The sequence below is a fragment of the Crinia signifera genome, chromosome 5 (genome assembly GCF_055691185.1).
Source record: "Crinia signifera chromosome 5, ASM5569118v1, whole genome shotgun sequence".
Lineage (NCBI taxonomy): Eukaryota > Metazoa > Chordata > Amphibia > Anura > Myobatrachidae > Crinia > Crinia signifera.
In genome coordinates, this window is record NC_139221.1 from 215,771,345 (window position 1) to 215,797,899 (window position 26,555).

Below are 26,555 nucleotides of genomic sequence, written 5' to 3' on the forward strand. Positions count from 1 at the left end.
CCCGTACATCTGCCACTGCCTGCCGGGCTCCGAGCGAGAAGTGCCCACGTGAGACAGGCTGGTTCCCGGCCGGCGATGGCCTATGACAAGAAAGAAGCGGCGACCAATCAGAGCTGGTTTCTGTCGCACAGCTGGGGCGCGCAGCGCAGCACGGACACAGACAGTGAGTGTGTTTCTACGCGCCGGGAGCGCGCATCGGAGTTCTGCTGCTCTAGTGCTCTACTAGTGGTCAGGAGCTGGACAGCGGCGGCTGCTGCTGCAACCAGTCATTCACACTGTCACTGTGTCAGTCACCGAGGTGAGCAGGCAGAGGAGGCTGAGCGCTGGCTATCTACATCACGGTACTATGCAGCTACTTTGTCAAGGGTTGTTACAGGATACCGCAAATGTATCCTGCTGCGTGTAACGAGGGAGATGCAGGAAGCGCATGTAGTGAGCACCGGCGCCCTGTCCGGCATATGTATGCATTGCACACTCTTGTGTAACACAGGGATCGCCTACAGGCGTTTCATTTACTAGACGTACAATACTGTACAGTGATGGGGTTGGCACATATTCTTCTAACGGAAATCATTAGCAGTGCACCTCTTACATGAGCTGCCCCCCAAAAATGTTAACTATAGAATGTTAACTATAGAATCACATACCCACATATCACTGCATCCCCCCATGCCACATAGCACTACACCCCCAGCCATTTAATACAATCATGTCATCATTTCAATGCCATCACAACTCTCATCCTCTGCATGTTACTGCATCTGTTTCTCCAGTCATTTTTTCTTACTGTAGTTCATTCATGAATGACATTTAATTTGCTGTATTAGGCATTATTATATTCATGGTTATTATTTAACAGCCTCTGTGTATCATTACAGGCATGCAATGCATAAATTGTCTGAAAACAAATAGCTGCTTATAGTACCTATAGATTCCAAGCTCTCTTTAAAATAAATAGTGCACAATTTTATTGTTTGACTTTTTTTTTTTAATAAACTTGATCAAATATAATAGTGCATTTAGAGATTAATCCAAAAAATGTTTAATTGGTACTGCCAAAACTTCACCCAGTGTAGCATCAAACTAAAGAGATTTAGGGGTTCCCAGCTTTCCCTAAAGATCAGAACTTTTAGTGTTATAAAGGGTGAATATTATAACTTAACGTGGTCGTACACAAGTACAATTTTTCACTTTTCTAAATGATTTAGACGCATTGGGCTGATAAATCGTATGAAAAGTGTTAAGGTGCCTATACACGGAGCGTTTTGGGTTTCCGATGCAATGTGCACTCCCGCGCACATCACATCATAAAGTCTAAAAAGTATATGCTGCACAGATGAAGCATATCAAAATTTTCTGTCTGATCTATCTAGTGGGAACAAAAACCTGGAAATATGGGAGCATATGACAATCAAAAAATTGTTCTCAGACAGTGATCAGTCAGACAAATTGTTTACATCATTCTGATATAACACATTTATCAAAGCTTATATATATATATATATATATATATATATATATATATATATATATATATATATATATATATATATTTAATGTTTTCCTGCATTTGTGTGGAAATTTTTGATTGTCCTATGCTCCCATACATTTCCAGGTTTTTGTTCCCACCAGATAGATCAGACAGAAAAATCTGTACGTGTGTAGGCACCTTCAGGTCGACATTCACCACTGAAGGTTCACAGGCCTTATGTCGACACAGACAAAAGGTCAACATGCCTAATGTTGCTAGGGTCATAAGGTCGACACATGCATTAGGTCAACATTGGCAAGGTTGACAGTCAAAATGTCGACATTGATTATTCCATTTTTTTGTTCAGAATGTTGGCACAGTTGACATTGACACTGCATCGGTGTACTGCATTGCCTCGCATGGTTCGCTGCAGTCGCCATGCTTTGGGCACAGTGCCTTGCTGAGCTCGGCACACTATTCTATTCTCCCTCCATGCCCTAGTGGATGGTAGGATATGAAATATCGCCTGTCGGCTCACAGAAAAGAGGTGAAAAACACATGTCGACCTGTTGACTGTCGATCTAGCCAATGTCAACAGAAGGCATGTGTCAACCTTCAGTGGTTGTCCCAATGTGTGTCAACCTAACGACCGTGTCCCTGCAAAAAATGCATGTGTTTTAAAAATACATTAACCTATGCACCAACATGAATATATGTGTAACATTTCACTTACTGTGTATTAATATAAATAGTTTTTTATTTGGGAATCCTGTACAACCTAGAATGATAATCTAGATTATACTAGTCGTTATAGGGTTATAGCCTTGAGCCTGGAATATGGCAAAGGCAAATTTCTTCTCAAATGGACAAAACGGTACTTGTGTACTAGCACAGCGCCCATCGCATCGCAGACCATAAGGCATGTGATGGTATGCGATGCGACGCGATTGGCACCCGATGGTATACAATTTAAAATTGTATACCATTGTATATGGCATACAATGCCATACATTACAATGTGATGCGATTTTAAATTGTATAAGCACCCTAATGGGGGCTTACAATGTTAAATACATCCCCACGCCACCCCCCACTATGAACGTGAACCTGAAGCGTGGTGAGCGCAGCGGTACGTGTCCTACGACCTTTTCATACCCGCACTATCCACATCGGCGTGGAGTTGATTTTATATAGTGTGGCGAGCAGCGAGCCACCGAACCCGAAGCGTGGCGAGCTGACGCGGAATACATGTAAAGTAATACGCGTCCCCTCGCTGCGCTCGCCACACTATATAAAATCAACTCCACGCCGACGTGGATAGTGAGGGTATGAAAAGGTCGTAGGACACGTACCGCTGCCCCTTGCGGGCTCGCTGCGCTCGCCACGCTTCGGGTTCACGTTCATAGCGGGGGTGGCGTGGGGGTGCATTTAACATTGTAAGCCCCCATTAGGGTGCTTATACAATTTAAAATCGTGAAGGGGGCTTATACAATTTTTAATCGCAGTGCATCGGGTGTATGCCATGCGATGCAATTATATGTTGTGCGACCAAATATCGTGGGCACCATGCTAGTACACAAGTACCGACAAAACCATGTGCACTGCAGGGGGGGCAGATGTAACATGTGCAGAGAGAATTAGATTTGGGTGGGGGTTTACTTCAAAGTGAGATCTATATTGTAGTGTAGAAATAAAGCAGTCAATATTTACTGCACAGAAACAAAATAACCCACCCAAATCTAATTCTCTCTGCACAAGTTACATCTGTCCCCCTGCAGTGCACATGTTTTTTTTTTTTTTGTCCATTTGAGAAGGAATTTGCCTTTGCGAGTGAACCAGAATAAGGGCCTATATGTCAGTGATAACTGGACACTTCTCAATACATGTTAGATGAAATAGATTTCCTTTCGTTCTTCATTAAACAGAACAAGCCACTTTTGTATCATTCCTCTCATGTTAAGTACAGGTGACTAGCCTTCTGCACATAAAAAAATATATTGTTTTTTTTCTTTAATTTCCATCATTTTAAACATTTGTGTTCCTACTATGAGCATGCAAGTCAGTGTGGCTAACATGGTAATCCGCTGACCATAATGCCAATATCGTCCACTGCCCTCCCTCTGGTCCACTTCAGCACCATACAGTAGTGAGCAGTGATGCCAAGGGCAGTGGGCAAAGTTGTTGGCATGAAGAGCACACTATCTATTTGTCCCTCTTTCAGACAAACACGAAAGGGAAGAAGAATTTGTATTTTTCATATACGGGGGGAAATGTATCAGACCATGAAGAAAGATAAAGTGCAGAGAAATAATGTACTAACCAATCGGCTTCTATCATTTTGTCAAACACTGCCTTTTAAATGACAGAATTCTTTGTATAGCCAATAGCCTGAATGTAACAAGAGGACCAGTTGCTCATTGATCTTTAAAAGTTCTATTTTTTTTGTCTTTGAAACATACAGTATCATCATGGATTTATAACATTATTTGGTCAAGAAAAAAAATTGCTAGCCCCTTTATGTTCAGTATACATTGGCAGTGTGTAACATGGTAATTTGGACATCCCCACGCTTACCCTCCCCTCACACCCTGTGCTGCTAATGACAGACAGTATTTCATGGTCTTTAATCTAGATGTATATAAAGTGACTGCTCTGCACATATTATAACCATCTGTTATAGGGTGTGACTCCAGTGCCTTTATCTTTACCAAGCATATTGGGATAGTCAGCGCTAAGTTTGCTGAATAATTGATTAAGTCAATAAAAACAAAGGGTACTTGTTTCCTAGCACGGGGCCCGTCGGGTCCCATCGCATACCATAACTTAAGGTATGCGATGGGACTCGACAGACCCAATTTTTGGGTTTTAAAGACCTTCCCATACAATTTAAAAATCGGTGGCGACCGACCTGATTTTACATTGTACCCCCATACCCAATTTTTAATTGTATACCCACATGATGGTTAATTATTATGTCAAATGCCCCCCCCCCTTTGTTAGTGCACCGCCACGATAAACATCAACCTGAAGCGTGGCGAGTGCAGCGGTACGCGTCCTCCGACTTTTTCATTTTTTTTGCGCATGTACAGATACTTGGTGTGAGCGGGCATGACAAACTGCATGTTCGCCGTCCCACTCGCACCTAGCAGTGTGGGGCGGCGGCAGGGGGCATAGCCAATGGGAACGCCCAGCGTTTCATGGCCGTTCCCATAAAAATGCTGGGCACTCCCATCAGCGGATGTCAGCTGCTCACCCAATTCCCGCGCTGGGAGATGTGAGACACCACAGAGTTGTGTAAGATCTGCGAACGGTGGAGAAATCATTCGATGGTCGCCGACCATCAAATGATTTCTCCCCCGCACCCAAGGCTGCGAATGGATGATTATGCAAATCATCCATTCATTGCTCTGCAGGGGATCATGGCATGCGAGGGTGGGGGCGGCTTTGAGGGGGACAGCCTTGCAAGTCAACCCGAATAAGGTCCATGATCCGGAGTTTTGGGAATCATCTATACCACAGGTCTTCAACCAGTGGCCCTCCAGATGTTGTGAAAATACATGTCCCAGCATGCCCTGACAGTTTTGGCATGCTCTTATAGGAAAAAAATGTGGCAATGCATGTTGGAACATGTAGTTTCACAACATCTGGAGGGCCACAGATTGAAGACCCATGATCTATACAAAGCAAGATAAATATATCTGTCCGCATCTGTCATAAATTGTGGGGCCCATTACATTGGACAGACAATGGGCAGGCTGTTTAGGTTGGGGATCCTGTGTGTGTGTGTTGGGGAAGGAAGGGGCCTATTACAGTACATGGTATTTGAAGCTTATTTTGCTGGGTTGGATGGTGGCTAACTTTAAATGAAAAAGGCACTTAAAATTACTTCCAATAAAACTGTATGACTGCTTTACTCTAACTTCTTCTTCTTACTGTTTTGCAGAGTAGGAAAATGTTTGGTGTGGTGGTAATAGGAATAGGCATCGCTGGTTCTGTGAGGATCAGAGACCTTCTTAACCCACTGCGAGGCAGCCCTTCGGAGAGTCTGGAACTTAAAGGCTTTGTATCTAGGTCTGTTGTAGTTACATTGTTTAAAATGTATACAATCGCACATCAAAAAATGTTTTTCATGGTCAGGTTCTCTTAGCTGTGAGCTCCTGCCATCAACCTGTGCCGCGTTGAAATTAGCCTCCCATGGGCTCAGAGCCAAAATTAGCTCTGAGGGACATCATGCAAAGCTGAGAGATCGTCTTTTGACAGAAGTATGTGGATAATTAAATATGTCCCTCATATGTAGCTAGTGAAAACACATTGGTATATAATAACAAAACACAAAATACGCAGGTCATCGCCAGTGACTGGTGTTCAAAAATATGGGAGATGGTAATGGAAGACCTGAATGTTCTTCCTTTGAAACTATAAGGCGCTAGCTGAAATTCCAAACGGCAACGTGGTTGGGGAGTGTCTCTTCCTGGGAAGTTTCAGTTTACAAATTGTCCTATGAATTTATCATCTTACATTTTATAGTGATGAACGGCTACAGAGTACATTTTACTTGGTGTATAATACTTGTAAGTATCTGCTAGAGAGAACCTAACATTTATGACAATGGCAACTGTATTGTACATTCCTGCAGGCTGAATATTAGCCTATGTGTGTGGTCAGCATAATATTTTGTCTTTTAGCACAAACTAATCATTTTCCTGTATCCCTCAGGCGGAATCTTGGTCAGCATAATGGTGTGAACCAAATCAGCTTGGAAGAAGCACTGCAGAGTACTGAAGTTCATGCTGCTCTCATATGCACAGATAATCAAAACCACGAGGAAAGTATCCGGTAAGTATCATTATTGTGTCACATTTAGCTTCCTGTTGTTCAGATTGGACAGCTGACTGGGAAGATGCAGGCAAAATGGCCATATCCTGCCCTCAGTGCATCATGACTTCCCCATTATTTAGTTTCTAAAAAGTGGAATGGTGCAAAACAAATGAAAGTGTTGGTGAAATGTTCTGCTACTTTTTTTTTTTTTCAAACTCTATTTTTACAGTGGCAAACAATACAGTGAGATGAATCAGATAACTGAACAGTGCTTTTACAGACAGGCTAGTGTAAACGAGTAGCATGGGGTAATGCACAAAAATGAAATATATTGTTGTGAATACATATAGCGTTAGCTATATGTAAAATATGGGGAAAATATGATGTACTACTATGGGAACCATGTACCATCTAGAGTAGACTTTAAAGGCATTTTCCTTGATATTCGAGTTGATTGAAGATTTTGCTATTAGTGTTTTTATTTCTGACCACTCCTCCTCCAGAGCGACACCCATATCCTTTTCCCAAGCAACCTGGAAAGGTTCTTTAGCCGGGGGTTTGTCTGCCAGAAGAGAGTATAGAATTGAGATTGCTCCCCTGCGTTCTGGGTTATACATACAGAACCGTTCAAAGGGAAGTGGGGATCTGGGTTTAGTTGATTTGTGTAGGGAATTTACAAAGCTGGATATCTGGAGGTAATCAAAATATCTGAGACGCTGACTGTAATATTTTTTGCATAGTGCTGTATAATTTTGAGGGGCAGAATTAGGCAAAGTAAGGTGACCTACGTCCTAGAGGGAAATCCGGGTGTCGCCAAAGAGGGGTGAGTGGGGAGGGGTATGGTGCCAGTTGAAGTTTCTTATTTAGATAGCCCCATGTTTTTAACACAGAATGGACACAAGGGGTATCCAGTACCGAGGCTGGTCTCAATTTCAGTGGTAGCCAGGGGAGGAAACAAACCGAATGGTAGTAAACTAGGTTGCTCTCCAGAGATCTACATCTCTCATCCACACTCATTACTCGCTCCCATTCTTCGGGCTGCACCCACTCTGTGGAATGCCCTCCCAAGCACATTAAGACTCTCCTCCAATCTCCAAACCTATAAGCTTTTCCTGAAAACTCATCTCTTCAGGCAAGCTTATCAAATTCCAGAACCAGTCACAAAACCTTGCATTCTGGTGGAATTAATGCAATAAAGAACACAGTATCAGTGCCTATTTCCCTATAGATTGTAAGCTTGCGAGCAGGGCCCTCCTACCTTTTGACTGTCTGTAAATACCCTGTTTGTTGGATCACTGTCTCCTTTTGTAAAGCGCAATGGAATATGCTACGCTATATAAGAAACTGTAAATAAATATGTGAACAATGAAGTTGAGAACCACATACATACAGTATATGTATGCCATATTTATAAAAAAAAAAGCAAACCTAGTTTGATGTTAATTACTGTCTGCTTAGGTTTAATTGGTACTTGTGTAGTTTCCTGGCGCCAGCATGGCTTCCGGGTGTACGCTCGCCACTAAATATGTCAAATAAACTAACTTAACTCCATGGCAACATGGATAGTTCATGCCTCCACTAGGGGACTCAGATGCACGGCGCCATGCCGGCGCCGTGAAACTACACAAGTACCGTTTAATTTATTACTGCTTTAATCTTTTGCTAATTTTTTTTTAGTAATAATAGATTGATCTATTAGGGTTCCTGAAAAATACTAAATATACAGGGTACTTCCTCATCTTTTCGGCCACCGATATGCCATTTACATTAGGCTGCTATTCAGAAAGCATCACACCACCACCCTGTGTCCATGCAACCATCTATTACCTTTAGTAAAGCATGAAGCGACTTTACTAAAGTCATCGCGAGGGGATGATTACGCTACGTAAGTTCCATAGCGTAAGCAGTGGCCACAAAGATGAGGAAGTACCAAATAGAAGTGCATCCGGAAAGTATTTACCAGGGTTTGTAAATACTCGCTATAGCGATTTTACCCCTTTTTGATCACCAGGGACTCAGTTTCTGCTTATGGCTGCGTCCCCTGGGACACGCTGTGGCCGGATCAGCATGCGGAGGGGGAAAGATAAGAATGCCGGAGAGGCGGAGGGATATGTATTTCCCCCCCTGTTGGTGATGCGGCCGCAGAGGTGAGAACGTGCTGGCCGCGTCACATCAGCCAGGCGCCGGGGTGGACTGAAGATCGCGCGGAGGAGTAGGATGTTGTGAGCACTTTTCGCCGCACGTCCTCCCGCTGCACCCAAATACTTTACCGCCGGCCCGGTAAGACACAGCAGTGGCTGTGTGCAGAGATAGGGGGTGGTGGTGGTGGGGGATATTAACACGCTGACTGCTGGAGGGGGCATATGGCTGCACTGCTCATGAATCTGCATGTTAAAATAACATCTGCAAATAACAGTTATACATTTTAGCTTGCACTTGCCCCAGTGCTATACCTAGTTCAAGAGATTAATCTGGAATCAGATGGGTTATGTCATACACTCAATTTTGCATTACCTGCAAATTCAATTACAGTGTTCATTCCAGCACCTGCTATCGTTGAAAACCCATGCAGTTCCTCTTCCCTGCCTGGGGTGTCGCTTTCTGCTGTAGTGCTTCTAGCACAGTGTGGTCTGTATATCAGCACTGATATACAGACCACACTGTGCTAGAAGCACTACAGCAGACAGCGACACCCCAGGCAGGGAAGAGGAACTGCATGGGTTTTCAAAGATAGCGCGCGCGTGCTAGAATGAACACTAAATTACATGATTTTATTCAAATTGTCCTATATGCATATATGGGGGGGGGGGGGGGGGGTGGACAGCGAGAGGAGACAGCTGGCGTATGTGGCATGTGGGAGGAGGCTGCTATAGAAATGTAGGTAAGCGGAACTTATGTAGCATAATATTTATTGGGCATTACGGTATGTGGCATAAGGTGTAATAGACATTATGGTGTGTGTAATCCTGGCGCAGTGTGTCCAAGTGGCACTATTGTTTCGCATAATGTGAATTGGTACTAATACTGTATGTGGCTACGCCCCTTCCCCACTAAGACATGCGCTAAATTTTTGATGCGCGCCTTCGACGCGAACTGTCCCTATTTTGTGTTTGGGTATTTTCTAGTATATGTGTATCATACTTTATGCAAGTGGGCCAATTGATTGAGCCCCCCGACCCATAAAAGTGACAGTGAGAGGCACTCAAAGCTATGTTTATGCCCCCCAAAAAAGGCTCGGGACGGCCCTCGGCTCAGGGTATATGCCATGTGGGGGAGAGGAGGAGGTCTTTGTATGTTCCATGTTGGGAGAAAGGGTAGAGGAGGCTTTATTTCATTGGGACCCAGAAAAGGTCAGGTAGGACCCCAATTTCTGTACGTGAGGGCTCCCTGGGACCCACTATTTTTTGGGGTTTTCGCGATCACTGATTTACAGTGCTTCACTTTTTCCACATTTTGCAAACTTATTACAAATGAAGTACAAAAAAATCACATGTGAATAAAACAGCTTTTACCATGAACTCCCAAATTGAGCTCAGGTGCATCCCGATTCCACGGATTCCTGGTTCCTACAGCTTAATTGGAGTCCAGCTGTGGTAAATTCAGTCGATATTACATGACTAGGTGATTCATCACGCCCTACGGGCGCTCTTCACTCCGTCGTAGGGGGCTACGCCCCATTAAAATGAGAGCACACTGTGATGCTAATGACACATTATGCCGCACACCTTGATGCCCATTACACCCCATACTGTGATGGCAATTACCCAATGCTGCCCACACCGTAATGCCCATTATGCCCCATACCATGATGCCCATTACACCGCACAATGTGATGTCCACACAGTGCCCCACAGTGGCAGATATGCCCCCACAGTGCCAGATATTCCGCCACAGTGCCAAATACACATATGCCCCCACAGTGCCAGATACACATATGCCCCCACAGTGCCAGATACACATATGCCCCCACAGTGCCAGATACACATATGCCCCCACAGTGCCAGATACACATATGCCCCCACAGTGCCAGATACACATATGCCCCCACAGTGCCAGATACACATATGCCCCCACAGTGCCAGATATGCCCCCACAGTGCCAGAGACACATATGCCCCCACAGTGGCAGATATTGCTGGGGGAGGGGGGAGATATGCCCCCACAGTGATAGATATTGCTGGGGGGAGCGTGGAGGAGGGGAGAGCGCTTACCCAGTCCCTGTCTGCGGCCCGTGCTGGACCTCCTCCAGCCCTCCTGCGCTGGCCGCGGCTTCCAGAACACGGATGCGGCTACAGGAAAATGGCCGCCGGCCTCCTGCATGTCCTCAGTGCAGGGGGCCGCCGGCCATTTTCCTGCAGCCGCGGCCGTGTTCTGCTTCTGGAAGCCGCGGCCAGCGCAGGAGGTCCAGCTCGGGCCGCAGACAGGGACTGGGTAAGCGTGCCGGGGGGCATATGGCACCCTGCCCCCCGGCCCAGCCCGACATTGGTACACGCCCTGGCGTAGGCTCTGCCCACGCCTGCCCCGCCCCCCTGCCGGACACGTTCCCCCAGCCTGCTGCCGTTGGCTAATTGATCCTGACGCACTTCTTTCCATGACGTCGTGCTGTATGGCTATTTGGCTACATGTGTCAGCTGGGAGGGGGTGTGTGACCCCGCCCAGCGTTACGGACACAGTGTCCGGATGATTGACACATGTAGCCAAATATATAAGAGATTGGTAAGGCACACATCTGTTTATATAAGTGGGGTTATTCTAATCCAGTGGTAGCCAACTCCAGTCCTCGAGAGCTAGCAACAGTTCACGTTTTCCAGATCACCTCACAGGTGCACTCATTACTGACCAACACATTTTAAAAGATCCACAGGTGGAGCTAATTACTTCACTTGTGCTGCTGTGAGGAAACCTGGAAAACGTGAACTGTTGGTAGCTCTCGAGGACTGGAGTTGGCTACCCCAGTTCTAATCCATATGCTCCCTGCACGTTTGCACAGGGTAGTGATGGTTTGCGAATGCATATGCAAGTATTCAGTGCAGCCGCTTTGTGTTGCATAGACATCGAATGTAGACCGAACAGGCTTTTAACCTTTTGATCCCGATTCAATGCCGATGTGCGCTTCTGTGCAAATTGAATCGCCAAATAGACAGTGCAGTAATGACTGTATAATACAGATCTGTCCTATATAGTCAAAATTAAATGCATGCTTTTTGGCTTGCCGTGCGATTCGATCCCGATGAAATTGGGATTGAATCGCAAGGCGATCGCACCGTGTGTACACACCATAATGCTTTTACTAGATGTGTTTTGTAAGTAAAGCAGGTATTAGGGCCGGGCCACACATAGTGATGCAGCGGGTTCTGTTCAGCAGGATACGCTGCGCCACAAGGAGCCTGCTCACAGGACAGGACTGTGGGATATCTGCATTTTAAGTTGAGCACATACATTTCAATGTGTTTCAGTTGAAATCCGGTCGACATTGGCCAGATCCTGTCCTCCAGGATCTGGCCACACTGCTGAACAAGTCTCGCTTGGCCGCTATGAGTGTCCCAAGGCTTAATCGTAAACATGCTTTGAAAATTGCCCCCTAAGTGGTGTTTGTTAAAAATTGTCAAAATGTTTTGATACTCTACATCATGTCTATATACATGTTGTACCTGTTGATTACTGACTGTGTTACTGATGATGTGGTTCAGTTATGTTCTATAGGAACAAAACCTTTTTCTATTGTTCTGTGATGAAACCTATTTTGGTTCAAAATTTGACAAATGTTTTCATCTTACACTTTTTCAAAAGGTGTTTCCTTGAGGCTGGTAAACATGTTCTTGTGGAGTACCCAATGGCACTGTCTGAACAGACAGCACATGAATTGTGGCAGTTGGCTGAGCAAAAGGGTAAGGACCTGTTATAGCGGTGTATTTACGAAGCCTTGGGGGGGGGGGGAGATAGTACCAACCAATCTGCTCCTAACTGTCATGTTACAGATTGTGTTTTAAAAAATTACATTGTCTTTTTTTTTTTTTAAATCTCAAAAGAAAATGTGAAAGTTTGTGAACATCAAAATAAATAGCCAAGAAGTTGCAAATAACTGCAGATTGCCCTACAGAATTGTTTAAGTGACCTCAGAGTATGGCCTACAGTCCAATAGGGCTTATATAGAAATGGTCTGGTTGGCGGTACCAGAAGAGAACCCTTCCATGGATTTAGTATTCATTGGATTATGTCTCTGTTAGTGGCACAGAGTTGTCTGTGTTGGGTGGAACAAAACCTCATTTATTTATCAATAAAAAGGAAGAGGACTAGTTCACGGGGCACTCTCTTCTATTTTACAGTTAATAAAGATAATATATATAAAAAAAATTCTGACTATATAAAGAATCAGTATAGGAATATATAGGTGGCTATTACTGGCTGTAATTCCAAATAATAATACAATTTTTTTTTTCTAAGGGACTTAAACTTCTAAGTACCCAATTGTTTTTTGGATCACCATTCTGATTGGGCTGTGCACACTGGACTAAAAAAACAATAATCCCCAAATAAGAAGAGGTGAATTAAATTAATTTCAGTACCCTGATCTCTTGGATATAATCAATTTGTCTTTGTTGGTACCAAGATTATTGTAGGCATGGGAGAAAATATGCAAACTATATACATATTTCTTTGTTAAAAAACACATTTTTCCCAAGGCTCTAAACAGTTGCAGTTAAATGAATATTAGCACCAAAATATATATAAAAAAGTGAATGTTTACCTGTAGTTGAGCCCTATCAAAGGGATGTAGAAAAATCACTAATAGAAATAACATCTTTATGAGTAAATACATTCTGTATGTTTTCTGAAACATGCTGGCAGAAAATATCCAGAGATACTGGTCAGATTAAAGGTCATTAATACTTAACTGCTGCAAGAGACCTTAGCACACAATTCCGAGCACTTAATGTTGCTTACTGCCCTAAGGTTTTCATACATAAGAAATTTAAGTTGTTCATTTTGTGGGTGCACATCTTAACTAGCATAATAAGATAGTTACATTATTTGTACCTTTTTAGATACTGTAGATACTATGGGTGTAATAATTTGCAGGTGGTGTGGGCTGTGTTCCGGCGCAGCTGCCTCTCTCCCCTGCTCAGCACACAACACTGAGCAGCGTGTGCTGAGCGGGGGAGAGAGGCTGTACTGCTGTGGCAGCCTCTGCTCTCTACTCACACTGCCCAGTCTCTGCAGCAGGGGAGGGGGCGGGCCCTCCATCAGACCTGGGCCTGGGTAAAAAGGACCTACTCCCCCTCTCTCGACGGCACTGAATACAACACAATAAATAGACTACATTAAGTGTACTTTTAACCCCTTGAGTGGTGGATTTTCCTTGGGCAGGACAAACCTACCAGGGCAGGTTTGTCCTGCCCCAGAAATACTCACCGCAGAAGGGGCAGCCGCGGCCTTCTGCAGCAGCCCCTGCTCCCCTGGCTGGAGAGTTCGGATGCTCAGCTGTATGTCTGTTTGGGCATTCCTGTGTTTGGACACCCAAGCACATGAATGGCCAAGCCCGGCCAAACCTCCCTGAGCGGCCCTAATCCTCCCCGACTGGTGAGGGGGTGGTGACAGGGAGGATAGGCAACAGGGGTGGGGGGGGGGGGATCAGCCACAGGGGGGATGGTGGCACCACTGGTGCACCCTTTCTTTAGTGGGATGCTTGGAAATTTCATACCACCGAAGGGGTTAAAGGCCTATAAGGGCCCATTAAATGAAAAACATTTTCTCTTTTGTCCAGTCCGGTGACACGGATAACCTTGGGATGTAGGAGGGTCCGCAGGAGCCAAGGCACCTATAGCTGAAGCAAAACACACTGAGAGCGCAGCAGAGGCTGACAGAAGCGCATCCTGTCCGCGCTCTGTGTGCAGGGGTGTCTGTCTGCACCTGCTGCACAGCGCTTAACCCCAGCATTGCTGGGGTTTGTCTGGGCCCTGGGAGCTCTCCGGATCCGGCTCCTTGCAGAAGGGGATCGTGGGGGAAGGACCTCCCGCGATGGCGGACGCCATCTTGGAAGGGCTTGCAGCCTGAAATCCCTCATTTACAGTTCCTGGCCACAGCACCAAGGGTATTTACAAAAGTAATGGCTGCGTCACTGAGACTCAGGGGGATTGTGATCATTCCCTATTGAGACGACCTGCTATTCAAAGCGGACTCGGATAACGAGTTGGTGGAAAACCTGTCCATAGCAACACAGTTTTTGCTGTTTTCTGGGGGTAATACTGGACACCCATTTACACTTCCGATAAATATATTGGAGCTTTGTGCAGTTTGGAAGACTCTTCAACAGGCCGAGGAGAGTTTGAAAGGCCGTCCTATCAGAGTGCAGTCGGACAATGCCATGGCGGTTGCTTACCTGAATCATCAGGGTGGGACTCGCAGCAGGATGGCAATGCTGGAAGTCTCACTGATCCTTACCTGGGCAGAAATCAACATTCCGGTTCTGTCTGCTGTCTTCATTCCAGGGATCCGGAATGTAGAGGCGGATTTCCTCAGCAGGGAGTGTCTGCTGGAGGGGGAATGGTGCTTGCATCCGGAGGTATTCCAGGAACTTGTGAATCTCTGAGGGCTCCCAGAGGTGGACTTAATGGCATCCAGTAACAACTGTCAAGTTCTGAAGTTCTGTTCCAGGACCAGGGACCCAACCGCCTGGGCGGTGGATGCCATGACTGTTCCGTGGCAGTTTCATCTGGTATATATCTTCTCCGTTCCCAATGATACCGAGGGTGTTGAAGCAAGTGAGGTCTCAGCAGATGCAGACCATTCTGATAGCGCCAAACTGGCCCAAGAGGTCGTGGTACTTGGACATTCTGAGGTTATCAGTGGAGACTTGGCCTCTTCCTCTTCGTCAATACCTGCTAAGACAAGGACCATTTCTTCACCAGGACCTTGCTCGGCTCAGTTTAACGGCCTAGCTTATGAGACAGCCTTCTTAAAAAAGAAAGGTCTCTCTGATGCGGTGATCCAGACTATGCTTAGGGCTTGTAAGCCAGTCTCAGCTGCAAATTATCACAGAGTATGAAAGATTTACATCAGGTGGTGTGAGTGCCAGAAGGTACACACCTCCAGATACAAAGTATCCAGACTATTGGAGTTCTTACAGGATGGTTTCTCATCGGGAGTTTGCAATCTTTGAAAGTACAGCTTTCCGCTTTATCTTTTTCCAGAAAAGGATAGCTTTTCTGCCTGCGGTTCAGACCTTTTTACAGGGTGTTACCAGGCTTAAACCACCGTATAGACAACCCGTGGCGCCATGGGACTTATGTTTAGTTCTGTCGGTACTTCAGAGTCCTCCTTTTGAACCATTAAGGTCAGCTGACCTTAAGTATGTGTCTAGGAAATTGGTGTTTTTGTTAGCCATTGCTTCGGCAAGGCGTGTTTCGGAGTTAGGAGCGTTGTCCTGTAAATCTCCGCATTTAGTTTTTCATGAGGATAGGGCTGTGCTTCGAACAGTACCTAAGTTTTTGCCAAAAGTGCTTTCCTCCTTTCATTTGAACCAGGAGATTGTGCTCCCGATATTTTCCCCTCCTGAAGGGGCCAAACATAGGGACAAATTAAGAAAGTTGGACGTAGTTCGCGCCTTGCGAATTTACGTGGACAGGGTAAAGGATTTCCGCAAAACATATCTTTTGTTGGTTCTTTATGATGTGCATAAGAGAGGTTGGCCTGCTTCTAAGCAGTCCATTGCCAGGTGGCTTAGGTCAGTGATTGCCTTTGCTTATACCAGGGTGGGTATACATGTTCTTTCTCGGATTAATGCACATACCAACAGGTCAGTATCTTCCTCTTGGGCTGTGCGTCATGGAGCTACAGCGGAGCAGTTTTGCAGGGCTGCCACTTGGTCCTCTGTTCACACCTTTACCAAATTTTACAGGTTCCATGAGTTCGCTTCATTCGGACGGGCAGTGATGAGAACTGTCAGTCTGAGCGTACCCTCCCATAATACCAGCTTGTGAACGTCCCAAGGTTAGCTGTGTCACCGGACTGGACAAAAGAGAAAAGGGGATTTTTGTAAGAACTTACCGTTCGAACACCTTTCTCTAAGTCCATTCCGGTGACGAAGCGATCCCTCCCCTACGCTCAGTAAGTCATGCCGTGCATGTGGGTCATGTTATGGTAAGATGATTGTGCATATAAGATGTCGGGCATTGTGCGGAGTTGTGTATTCTAGTGTGCTTTTTAAAATTGAACTGGAGCATGCTGGGGATGCAGAAGGGGAGGAGCCTGCAGCCAGAGGAAAAGCTTCAGCTATAGGTGCCTTGGCTCCTGCGGACCCTCCTACATCCCAAGGTTAGCTGTGTCACCAGACTGGACTCAGAGAAAGGGGTTTGAACGATAAGTTCTTACAAAAATCCCCTTTTCACTTGATTTGCATAAGCATAAACTTTTGCCCGTCTGTTGAGCGGGCCTTAAGACTAGTATTGTAGAGTAACATTGGGTCACAGCTTGGTAAAGAGGGCACTTTTAATAGAACATCACCTTCTATTTACACTGCATGTTGTTACTGTTCTATTTATTTTCATTGTTTATCTTGCTTAGCTGGCAAGCTTTCCCTAATGGCCATGACAACGTTATATATTAATAAGAGATTGAAAAGAGGCTCTTGTAGTTTTTGAGAAAGGGCTGTTAAATTTTGTAAAATGTTGTTTGTTTGTAAAAGCTCTGTGTTAGGTCACAGAGTCATTCAGGTTCATTCTCACCATCGCGAATTCGCAACGACTGCGCATACGTATAAACCTTTATGCGCATATGCACCCGCTTGGTCCGAGTAACCACGCCAAATCCATTACTTGGTGGCCGCTCGCACAGCACGCTGGGCGGTCCCATGGAAATTTGCCTTCGGGGCGGGCAGCTGACATCAGCGGATTACAGCTGTCTGCCAGCTTCATGCACAGGGTGATTGCAGATGTAAGACCCCAGAGAGGTGTCTTACATCTGTGTGCGCTGTAGAAATCATACTCTTCTGTATTAGAATGGCTGAGTGTGTACTGTAATGGAACATGGGATCTCTGTACACCACTGTGCACATATAACAGCATGTCAGTAGTGTGTTGGCCTGTTGATTACTTATTACAACCTGCCTTTTTATTTCCAATGTGCTGCAGGTAAAGTCTTACACGTGGAGCACATTGAGCTTCTCACAGAGGAATACAAGCAGCTGAAAAAGGAAGTAGAAGGGAAGAAGCTGGTGGATGGGGTCCTACATTTTACTGGTATGAAGTGCATCACACAACATACTTCTCATATGTGTGCTTAAAACTCTGGCTATAATTTGTTAATAGGAGTAAGGGCATTGATTGGAATCAGTTTTTTGGAGTAATGGGATACAATACTGTACTTTTGCTTGCTTTCCTTGTATTTTCCTATTTAGGTGGCCCTCTGGATACACAGCGGTCAGGATTTCCTTCTTTCAGTGGGATCGCCCGGGTCAGTTGGCTGGTTGACCTTTTTGGAGATTTGACTGTTACCTCTGCTACTGTGGAGGAGAATAAGGAAGAACGGTATTCTAAGGTCACTGCAAACTTTACCACTGCAGATTCCAGGTCAGGGCCATTTTATTGGCTACATACTTACAGTAGTTATTCAATTGTCTATGATAGCTGGCACTATTGGAGAATTTTTCTCCCGTTCTTCCAACTTTTTTTTTTTTTCGCAGTGCAATCGAAAAAATGCACATTCTGGGAATTTATCCCTGGTTCTTTGTGTTTTTGCCTGAAAAGTTAAAATTTATATGCAGTAAAAAGGTGGGGAGAAATGAATTAGCAGGGATACTTAGCTTAGTGGGTGTCCAACTAACATATATTTGCTTAGTTTTACGCGTCCCCTCGCGGGGCTTGCTGTGCTCGCCACGCTTCGGGCTCGCTGCGCTCGCCACTCTATATAACATCAACTCCATGCCGACATGGATAGTGGGGGTATGAGCGTACTAACTATAGTGGGCGCCCAACTAACATAACTATACTCTTGTAATTTGGCTTCTATTAAGAATGTTCTATAATATCTAGTCTAAATCCTCTATTCATTCGTTGATCGCGAGTAATAGGCTCACTTAATTAGCTCCGAAATGCCGCACAACTTATTGTTTTGCTTGCAAAGTCCCTGAAAGCAGCCCACTTGAAAACAGGGCTGAAGCGGCTGAAAACGCACAATTCACTGAACCTGCGCGTTTTCGGGAGAGCTTTTTATTGGGCGATCTAAGTTGTATGTCAAAACATCGGGGGGGAAAGTGCAAAAACCGGGAATTTTTATCAGGCATAATAGGATACCGCTGTTAAAAGGAGAGGTTAGGGCAGGCATTCCTAAATCCGATCCTAAAGACAAGCTGGGTACAAGCCTAAAGATTTATCTGTCCAATCTGTCTGGTGGGAACAAAAACCTGGTAATGTATGGGAGCAATTGACAATCAACCACTTGCTGCAACACTACAATGGTTGGTCAGGCAAATTGGTGAAATCAATTTGATTTAACAAATGTATCCATTGTTTCTTCTTCAGGGTTCCTGGTCCCACAGGGGTTGTAGGCGGACCGGGCACCAATCTTTAAAGCTTTTGAGCTTCCCATCGTGCCTGGCTCCTCTCACCTATAACCCCGCCTCCTAGCACAGGACCTCAATTTTTTTCGGTGCCTGCATGAAGCAGACGCCCCCCTTTTTTTTTTTTTCTCCTGGGATTGCTTCAGGCTTTATTCTTGATTTTTACTTTTGATTTATTTTTACACTGAGTGCACAGAGCCAGTAGTCATAGTGCTTCTGCTCCGACACCCCAGCCGGCATCCATTACCTCCTGCAAGCTCCAGCGAATCAGGCCGAGTGAATGGAGGAGCCGCACATTGATATATATCTTAATTAGGAGTGTGGGTTCCATTCCCCGTTTTTGATATTTATTGTTTGTAGGAGGTGTAACTACAAGTCCCCAGCTGCACCTTAGTGGAGCGCAGTCACTTTATTATACTTTTTCACACATATAAAACGGTCCTGTCAAGGCATAGTGCCCCACGTTGGGCAGATAACCTCTGTTGTAGCTAAGATGACTAGCAAACGCTCACAGACAGCTTCTTCCACACTGCATTCATGTGCAGCATATCTGACAGATCAGGACATTAATGACAATGGCCTCTGTGCTAATTGCTGTAGTCCCGCTGGTCCTGCACCATCCCCTCAGGTTCAAGAGCCACCATGGATGGCCTTTTCCCAGTTATTGGGTACATTAGTGTATCGCTTAACTCCAAATGTGAGTCCTGCTCCTCCTGCCCCCTTGCCTATTACACAAACCCCCCCATCCATGGGTGGATTCCTTTGCTAGTTCTGTGCAGGCCTTGAGTCATTCCCTAACCGTACAAAAAGTACCGGTACTTTCAACTACTGCACAAGGTTAAAGCGGCATAAGCACATGTTGTTTCTGGGGGGTTGATGTCTTTAATGACTGACACTACTGACTCGTCTGATTGTGAGGATGACAAAGGACGTGTTTAAATCATGGAAAGTGATTAGGTCTAAATTCACTCATCTGATGGATGTCAGACAGGAGCAATGGAAAACCCCAGGAAAGAAGTTCCCGGTTCCTAAAAAGGTTTCTGCCTGGTACCCACTGCCAGTGCACGACTAAGCTGTGGGAAAGTCCTCCACCTGTGGATTCCCATGTGACCCGCCTGTTTAAGCCTTCAGTTTTACCTGTCACAGGATGTCACTGACAGATGACTGGAACAATACTTTAAGTCTATTTTTAGCTTAACGGGTGCAGTTAACAGGCCTACCATTGGAACATCATGGGCAGCAAGGGCAATTGATGCCTAGCTTAAGGTCTTCAAGACAGAATTCCCTGACGATATGTCTGAGGAATGCAAATTGTGCCTTTCACACCTGTCACAGGCTGTGGCCTACATAAGGGAGGCGGTAATGGATGCAGGGATTCTGTCAGCCAAAGCTTCAGCAGTGTCTGTACTGGTTAGATGGGTACTCTGGCTGCGTTCATGGAAAGTGGATGCTGAATCAAAGCATGCCCTGAAAGTGCTTCTGTTTTCAGGGGACGTCCTCTTTGGTGAGGAGTTAAATAAAATTTTAACCGCACTGGCAATGGTTAAAACGGCTTGCTTACCGTCAGCTACATCCACACATCGACCAAAGGGAACTGCTTTTCATGTCAAGGCCAAAGGACAGGTCTTGGGCAGACAAGCAGGTTCAGCAAAGCCCACCAAGTCCAAGCCTAAACAGCCCTAGGCTACTAGACAGTTGCCTGCCAAGCCCTCAGCCTGACAGGAGGGCCTCCTTGCTCTGACTTCTCAGCTTCATGCAGGAATGGATCAAAACAACTTCCGATGCCTGGGTGCGAGAAGTTGTGACCCATAGGTATGTTGTATCCTTCATCGGGAACCCCCCCCCCCCCACAACAGTTCTTTCCTACAAGCTTCCCAAAAGATCCACCCAAGGGGACGTACCTAAAGCTGGTCGTGGAATCTCTCCTCCAATCAAAGGTGATTGTCCCAGTTCCTCAGCATCAGCAAGGCCAAGGTTACTCCTCGACCCTGTTTTTGGTACCCAAACCAAACTGGTCCTACAGACCCATCTTAAACTTAAAGTCTCTGAGCAAGTTTGTGAAAGTCTCCAAGTTCTGCATGATTGTCCTCAACATCTGAGGTCTAACACCATGGGTGAGATTTAATAGGATGAGAGATTCAGAAAGTGAGAGATTTGGGAAGAAATCTCCAGTTTTTTTAAAGCGGCAATCATTTACACTGCAAAAGTGTAAATGATTGCCACTTTAAAAAAAACTGGAGATTTCTTCCCAAATCTCTCACTTTCTGAATCTCTCATCCTTTTAAATCTCACCCCATGTGTCTCACACCGATAGTGCAGTCCTCACTGACCTGGTGGCTCGACGAGGCTCACCTAACAGGGGGATTGGAAGCTTGCAAGCAGCGCCTCCTACCTCCATGTCGGTTTTTATCTACCTACATCACAAAACTTACCTGGAAAGACTAAAAGATCTTAACATGTATAGTTTGGAGTAGAGAAGGTAAAGGGGGGACATGATAGAAATCTTCAAATATATCAAGGGTTTTAACATAGTACAGGAGGGAAATTTTGTTCAAAGGAAAAGAAGTAATAGAATACGAGGACATGCACTGAAACTGGAGGGAGATAGGTTTTGCGGAAATGTTAGAAAAAATTACTTCACAGAAAGGGTAGTGGATAAGTGGAATAGCCTCCCATCAGAGGTGGTAGAGGCTAAGACAGTAGAACAATTTAAACATGCTTGGGATAGGCATATGAATATCCTTACAAAGAAATAAGGATTAAAAAGGGTTGAGATTACCTGAAGGATAAAAAAGGGGCAGACTAGATGGGCCAAAAGGTTCTTATCTGCCGTCAAATTCTATGTTTCTACCCAGTTTGTTTAATCACTGTTTTTCCAATTGTAAAGCACAACAGAATATGCTGTGCTATATAAGAAACTGTAAATAAATAATTACCTTTCTGGATTCCACAATGGGTCCTCCTCACCACAGACGGCAGTCTGAGGGGGTGGGGCTGTAGTGGAATCTCATTCCTTGCAAGGAAGGTGGACTCCGGCAGATGCCTGCCTATCCATAAACTTTTTGGATCTGAGAGCAGTCTTCAACTCACTACAGTTGTCCCAGGATCTGCTACAGGGCAGACCAGTCCAAGTCCAATCGGACAACGCAACCACTGGTGTGCATAAATCGCTAGGGTGGTACCAGAAGCATAGGAGCCATGAAGAAGGTAACAAAGATCCTCCACTGGGCCGAGTGTCTTATACCAGCCATCTCATCGGGGTTCCTGACGGGAGTGTTAAATTAGGAGGCAGACTTCCTAAGTCGCCATACATACATCCAGGGGGAGTGGTCTCTGCATCCCAAAGTGTTTTGGTTGATAGTCTACAGATGGGGAGAGCCATACGTGGATCTCATGGCATCTTGTCACGACCATAAGATATCAATGGTTTGGGTCCAGGGATCCTCAAGCGATGTTCACAGATGCTCTATCCATTCTGTGAAGACTTTATCTTCCATTTGCTTTTCCTCCAGTGTCATTACTTCCTCGAGTTCTTAGGAAATTGAAACAAGACGGGGGAAGCCTGATTCTGGTGGCCCAGAAGCACTGGTTTGCAGATCTTCTACGTCTGTCTGCAGCTCCACCATTTTGGCTTCCACGGCCTAGCTTTGACGGCAGCCTAAGAAACAAAAACCTATCATTTAGGTTTGAAAACCGGCTTCTACTTGGATCTTTTATAGTGTATGGCACACTTACTTCTCTTGGTGTAGCACTAAGGCAGACATGTCCAAACTGTGGCCCTCCAGCTGTTGAGAAACTACACATCCTCAGTGTTCAGGATCGCTAGGATCCTGTCTTTTCTGCAACGCAATCTGGATCTAGGCCTGCGTCACATCACTGAGAGCACAGGTGTCTACTCTATCCGTGTGGTTTTAGAGACCAATTGCGTCTTTACCTGATGTGCATACATTCTTTCAGGGTGTACTTTGGGTCCAACCACCATATACACATCTCAGATTGCTTCTTGTGATCTCTCGATAGTGCTAGTGGCACTTTTTAAACCCCGTATTTGAGCCTTTAACATCTGTAGAGTTGTAATGGATGACTGCTAAGGTGGTTTTACTTCTCGCTATTGCCTCTGCTAGGAGGGTACAAGGAAAAGATGTGATAACAAGTTATCAGTAGGGGCGCAGATGCTGTGTCAAGCAACAGTAAACGTTTTAGGGTTGTCACACCAATACAAGAAAATAAACAGAAGCAAAGGGGTGTAAACTGCATTAATTAGCTGGAATAATAGGTGGTTTAAATATAGGAGGTGCCAATCATATGAATATTAAAAAAATATTTAATAAATGATGATGCAGAACAACATGTATAAATTTAATGAATAAATAAATGAATAAAAAGCTAGGCGTATAAAAAGGGGAAAAAAAACTAGGCGTATGCCTTTAGAGAGCCACTTATGGAATCAGTCTATACGGTATCTTATTTAGAGTCTGCTAAGAAGCCAGATCCGTTCCTATAGTGCCTCGTGGGTATAGGATGGTAAAAACCGTATTAGAACCAGATGATATACTCCAGCCCGCAAGGGTGGGAAGATAAATGTCTCAAAATTGTAGGTCCCGGTAGCAATTGAGGGTTCACTTATGGGATAGCACTCCCTGGCTTGTTGGTGAACAGCCCTTTGGGTGGGTAGAAAGAAGCCCCTAAAATGGGGAGGGAGAGTTGCAAATGCTGGTCTGGCTGTACGTGGAAAGACAGAGGCTTTTCCGGTTTCTGGCAAATAGGTAGAGTGAATATTTGTCCAGCCTGTAGCCCTTGCTGGGATCGCATATGATATAGCCTCCCGTGAGCCAGCCGCCAGGTGGGGAATCGCATGCAAAGTGGATGGTGGCCCTATGTATTGTTACAGAGTGCCATATATATATATATATATATATATATATATATATATATTTTTTTTTTTTTCAATAACCTTAGTATACATATAAATACTTGTCTGAATATTATTCGTGGCACTGATAAAGTAAATGTGAACTTAATAATGTACACCTTCAGTCATTTAAGTATTCCATAATAAAATATGATTTTTTTTTCTTCATAAGGCCGCTAACTTGGATTGAAGAAAGGGCCCCAGGGCTGAGACGTAACAAAAAAGTAAAGTTTACATTTCAATCTGGAATCCTAGATGCTTTACCTGCAGCCCCTAGTGCATCTGTGGGGCCCTTTATGCAGGATCAGAACCTCTTTGCCCGTAAGCTTCTGGGACAGGTATCCAAGGAGGATCTGGCGTCAGAGAAGAAACGCATCCTGCACTGCATTCACCTGGCTGAGAGGATAAAGCAATTGTGTGAGCACTGAGGCTATAACTGCATTACCTCAGCACTGAATAATACTGCTGAATGAGATTTCATATCTTTTTTTCTTATATTGACTTTTAAGTGTCCTATACACGGGGCAACTTCAGCCATGTGATAAGTGATGTAGATTTAGCGATGTGTGCTGAACACACATTGCTATACACATGGGTCTAGGTCGACATGGGAAAAGGTCTACGTGGTTCTAGGTCAAAAGGTCATTAGTTCGACAGTGAAAAGGTCAACAATGGGTTTTAACTGTTTTTTTAGCTGAATGTCAACACAGTCGACATGGACACAGTTTAAAGTGCATCGCTCGTTGCGCTCGGCACATGTCTGCTCAAAAAAACTGAAAAACCCCATGATGACCTTTTGACTGTCAACCTAGACACTGTTGAACTAACGACCTGTCGACCTAGACCCATGTCGACCTTTTCCCATGTCGACCTAATTACTGTCTACCATCATGCTGTAGACCAAATGACCGCACCCCCCATAAGGTCACTATATAATAATAAAAAAAAAAAAGGCTAAAATAGCATTGCACAAGACAGTACAGTACATCGCATCCCATACAAGTGCCAAAATCGCACAGCACCAATAAAGTTCAAAACGCACAGCACAGTAAAATCGAAACGTGTATGGGCACCTTCATGCCTTAGTTAGGCAACCTATATTTTTGGAGTTGTTACGACTCTACAAGAACATGCAGTTCCATAGCAGCTGGAGAGCAGTAGGTTGCATAGTATGCCTTACAGTATAAGGCTAAGCGAACACTCCTGAAGATGCAGATTATCAATTAATTACAAACCAGTGCCTTATAAGTATGTCAGTCCTAATGGAAAATGATCTAGGTCAGTGATGGAGAACATTGGCACTCCAGCTGTTGAACTATACATCCCATCATGCCCTGCAACAGTTTTAGCATTGCTAAATAGCAAAACTGTTGCAAGGCATGCTGGGATGTGTTGTTAAACAGCTGGAGTGCCAATGTTCTCCATCACTGAAGTAGGCTATGCTTCATTAATATGGGTGTGGTATAGGGGTCAGACAGTCGGGATCCCGACTGGCCAGACCCAGACAGCATGGCGAGCGCAACAAAGCCCCTTGTGGGCTACGCAAGCCACCTATTCTATTCTCCCTCTATGGGGGTCGTAGATAGCCATTAGGAACCCGGCTGTCGGTGTTTTGACAGTCGGGATCCCGACGTCGGGTGAATGCCTGTCGGGACCCCGACTGGCACCCATTAATATAGGTAGTTCCAACAAAATTACCTCCTGCATCTTCATACTGGATGCCTCTGGCTGTACATGGCAATAGCCAAACACTGCCTGTGAAGTAAGTTACTTTTCTAGGAACAACATTTCAATTTAACCACTTGTCCTTTTCAGATTTTTATGCCTTAGAAATGACCAAACTCATTCAGCTATCACCATAGACACTCGATAAAGCATGATTTTTCTTTTTCCCAGCAGAAAACTTCTAATTTTGTGTTACTCAGCACTGTAGGGTTTAGGTAGAAATCCGATGGGGTGGAGTCTCTGAAGGCACAAGACCATGGCTGGGCAACACCAGCCCTCCAGATGTTGATGAACTACACATCCCAGCATGCCTTGCATCAGTTACAGCATGGCCACATAGCAAAACTAATGCAAAGCATCCTGCGATGTGTACTTCATTAACATCTGGAGGGCTGGTGTTGCCCAGCCCTGCACAAGACTGTTTATGCGCATGTGCAGAAAGGGTCTTGCAACATGTTCACAACCCCATCATCCACAGCATGATTCACATGCTGTGGTATTTGGGGGGAGGATCGGGTTCGGCACACAGCTCTTGTGCTACAGGTGTGACGGGTCCAGGGTCTGCGTTGTTGCAGCAAGGACCCAGGTGTCCGGATCCAGTGGCTGGCCGGAGCAAGTTTACGCAGGCTGCCCGATGCCTAGAAACATTGTGAATTGCAGTGATCCAAAGCATGTATACTCAGACGTAGCAAACACAAAAAAGGTTGTATACCAACCTAAATGGGCGCTGTGATGGGCTGAGATGTGAAGCAGCTACTAGGGGGGGGATTGAGAGTCCCCTGGGGTAGATAGGAAATATACAAAAAAATAGTAGCGCTATGTAAAGTAAAAGCAATATCACATTTATTATATAAAATGCACAGATAATTTTAAAATATGTTGGTTAATAAAACAAATGCACCAGCACCTATAGATATTAGTTGCCTGGGGGTAGGGTCCATTCCTATATATGTCGCCTGTTTCCGGAAAAGAAGGAATATCTCTTCAAATAAGGTATAGATGATATTTACCGCAGGTAGTCCCAAATGTGGTTCTTTAATCCTTACTTAGGATGGCATTGAAGCAAGTCCAACA

General features: G+C 44.9%; 2 protein-coding genes across 5 annotated transcripts in view; one reads left to right on the plus strand and one right to left on the minus strand.

The window, feature by feature from the left end:
- Positions 1 to 146, minus strand: part of COA1 (cytochrome c oxidase assembly factor 1) — a 144,573-nt gene extending 144,427 nt beyond the window's left edge. Inside the window, exon 1 of one of the 3 annotated variants that reach the window (XM_083188532.1) lies at positions 1 to 146. The gene's annotated coding sequence lies outside the window, so the exon portion shown is untranslated. The other 2 variants (XM_083188531.1, XM_083188533.1) reach the window with 2 other exon arrangements.
- On the plus strand, positions 16 to 26,302 carry BLVRA (biliverdin reductase A). 2 transcript variants are annotated; one of them, XM_083188528.1, is made up of 7 exons: positions 16 to 341; positions 5,415 to 5,542; positions 6,188 to 6,307; positions 12,079 to 12,176; positions 17,418 to 17,525; positions 17,684 to 17,855; positions 23,929 to 26,302. In XM_083188528.1, exons 2-7 carry the CDS (start codon positions 5,424 to 5,426, stop codon positions 24,182 to 24,184), a joined length of 873 nt encoding a protein of 290 aa, XP_083044654.1. In that variant the 5' UTR covers positions 16 to 341; positions 5,415 to 5,423; the 3' UTR covers positions 24,185 to 26,302. The 2 variants fall into 2 exon arrangements, with proteins under 2 accessions (XP_083044654.1, XP_083044655.1); XM_083188529.1 differs by having other exon boundaries at positions 16 to 298.
- Positions 26,303 to 26,555: the final 253 nt, after the last annotated feature.

Coding starts and splice junctions, on each gene's coding strand:
- BLVRA (XM_083188528.1), top strand. CDS start 5,424: ATGTTTGGTGTGGTGGTAATAGGAATAGGCATCGCTGGTTCTGTGAGG. Junction 5,543..6,187: donor CTTAAAGGCTTTGTATCTAG/GTCTGTTGTAGT, acceptor TGTATCCCTCAG/GCGGAATCTTGGTCAGCATA. Junction 6,308..12,078: donor AACCACGAGGAAAGTATCCG/GTAAGTATCATT, acceptor CTTTTTCAAAAG/GTGTTTCCTTGAGGCTGGTA.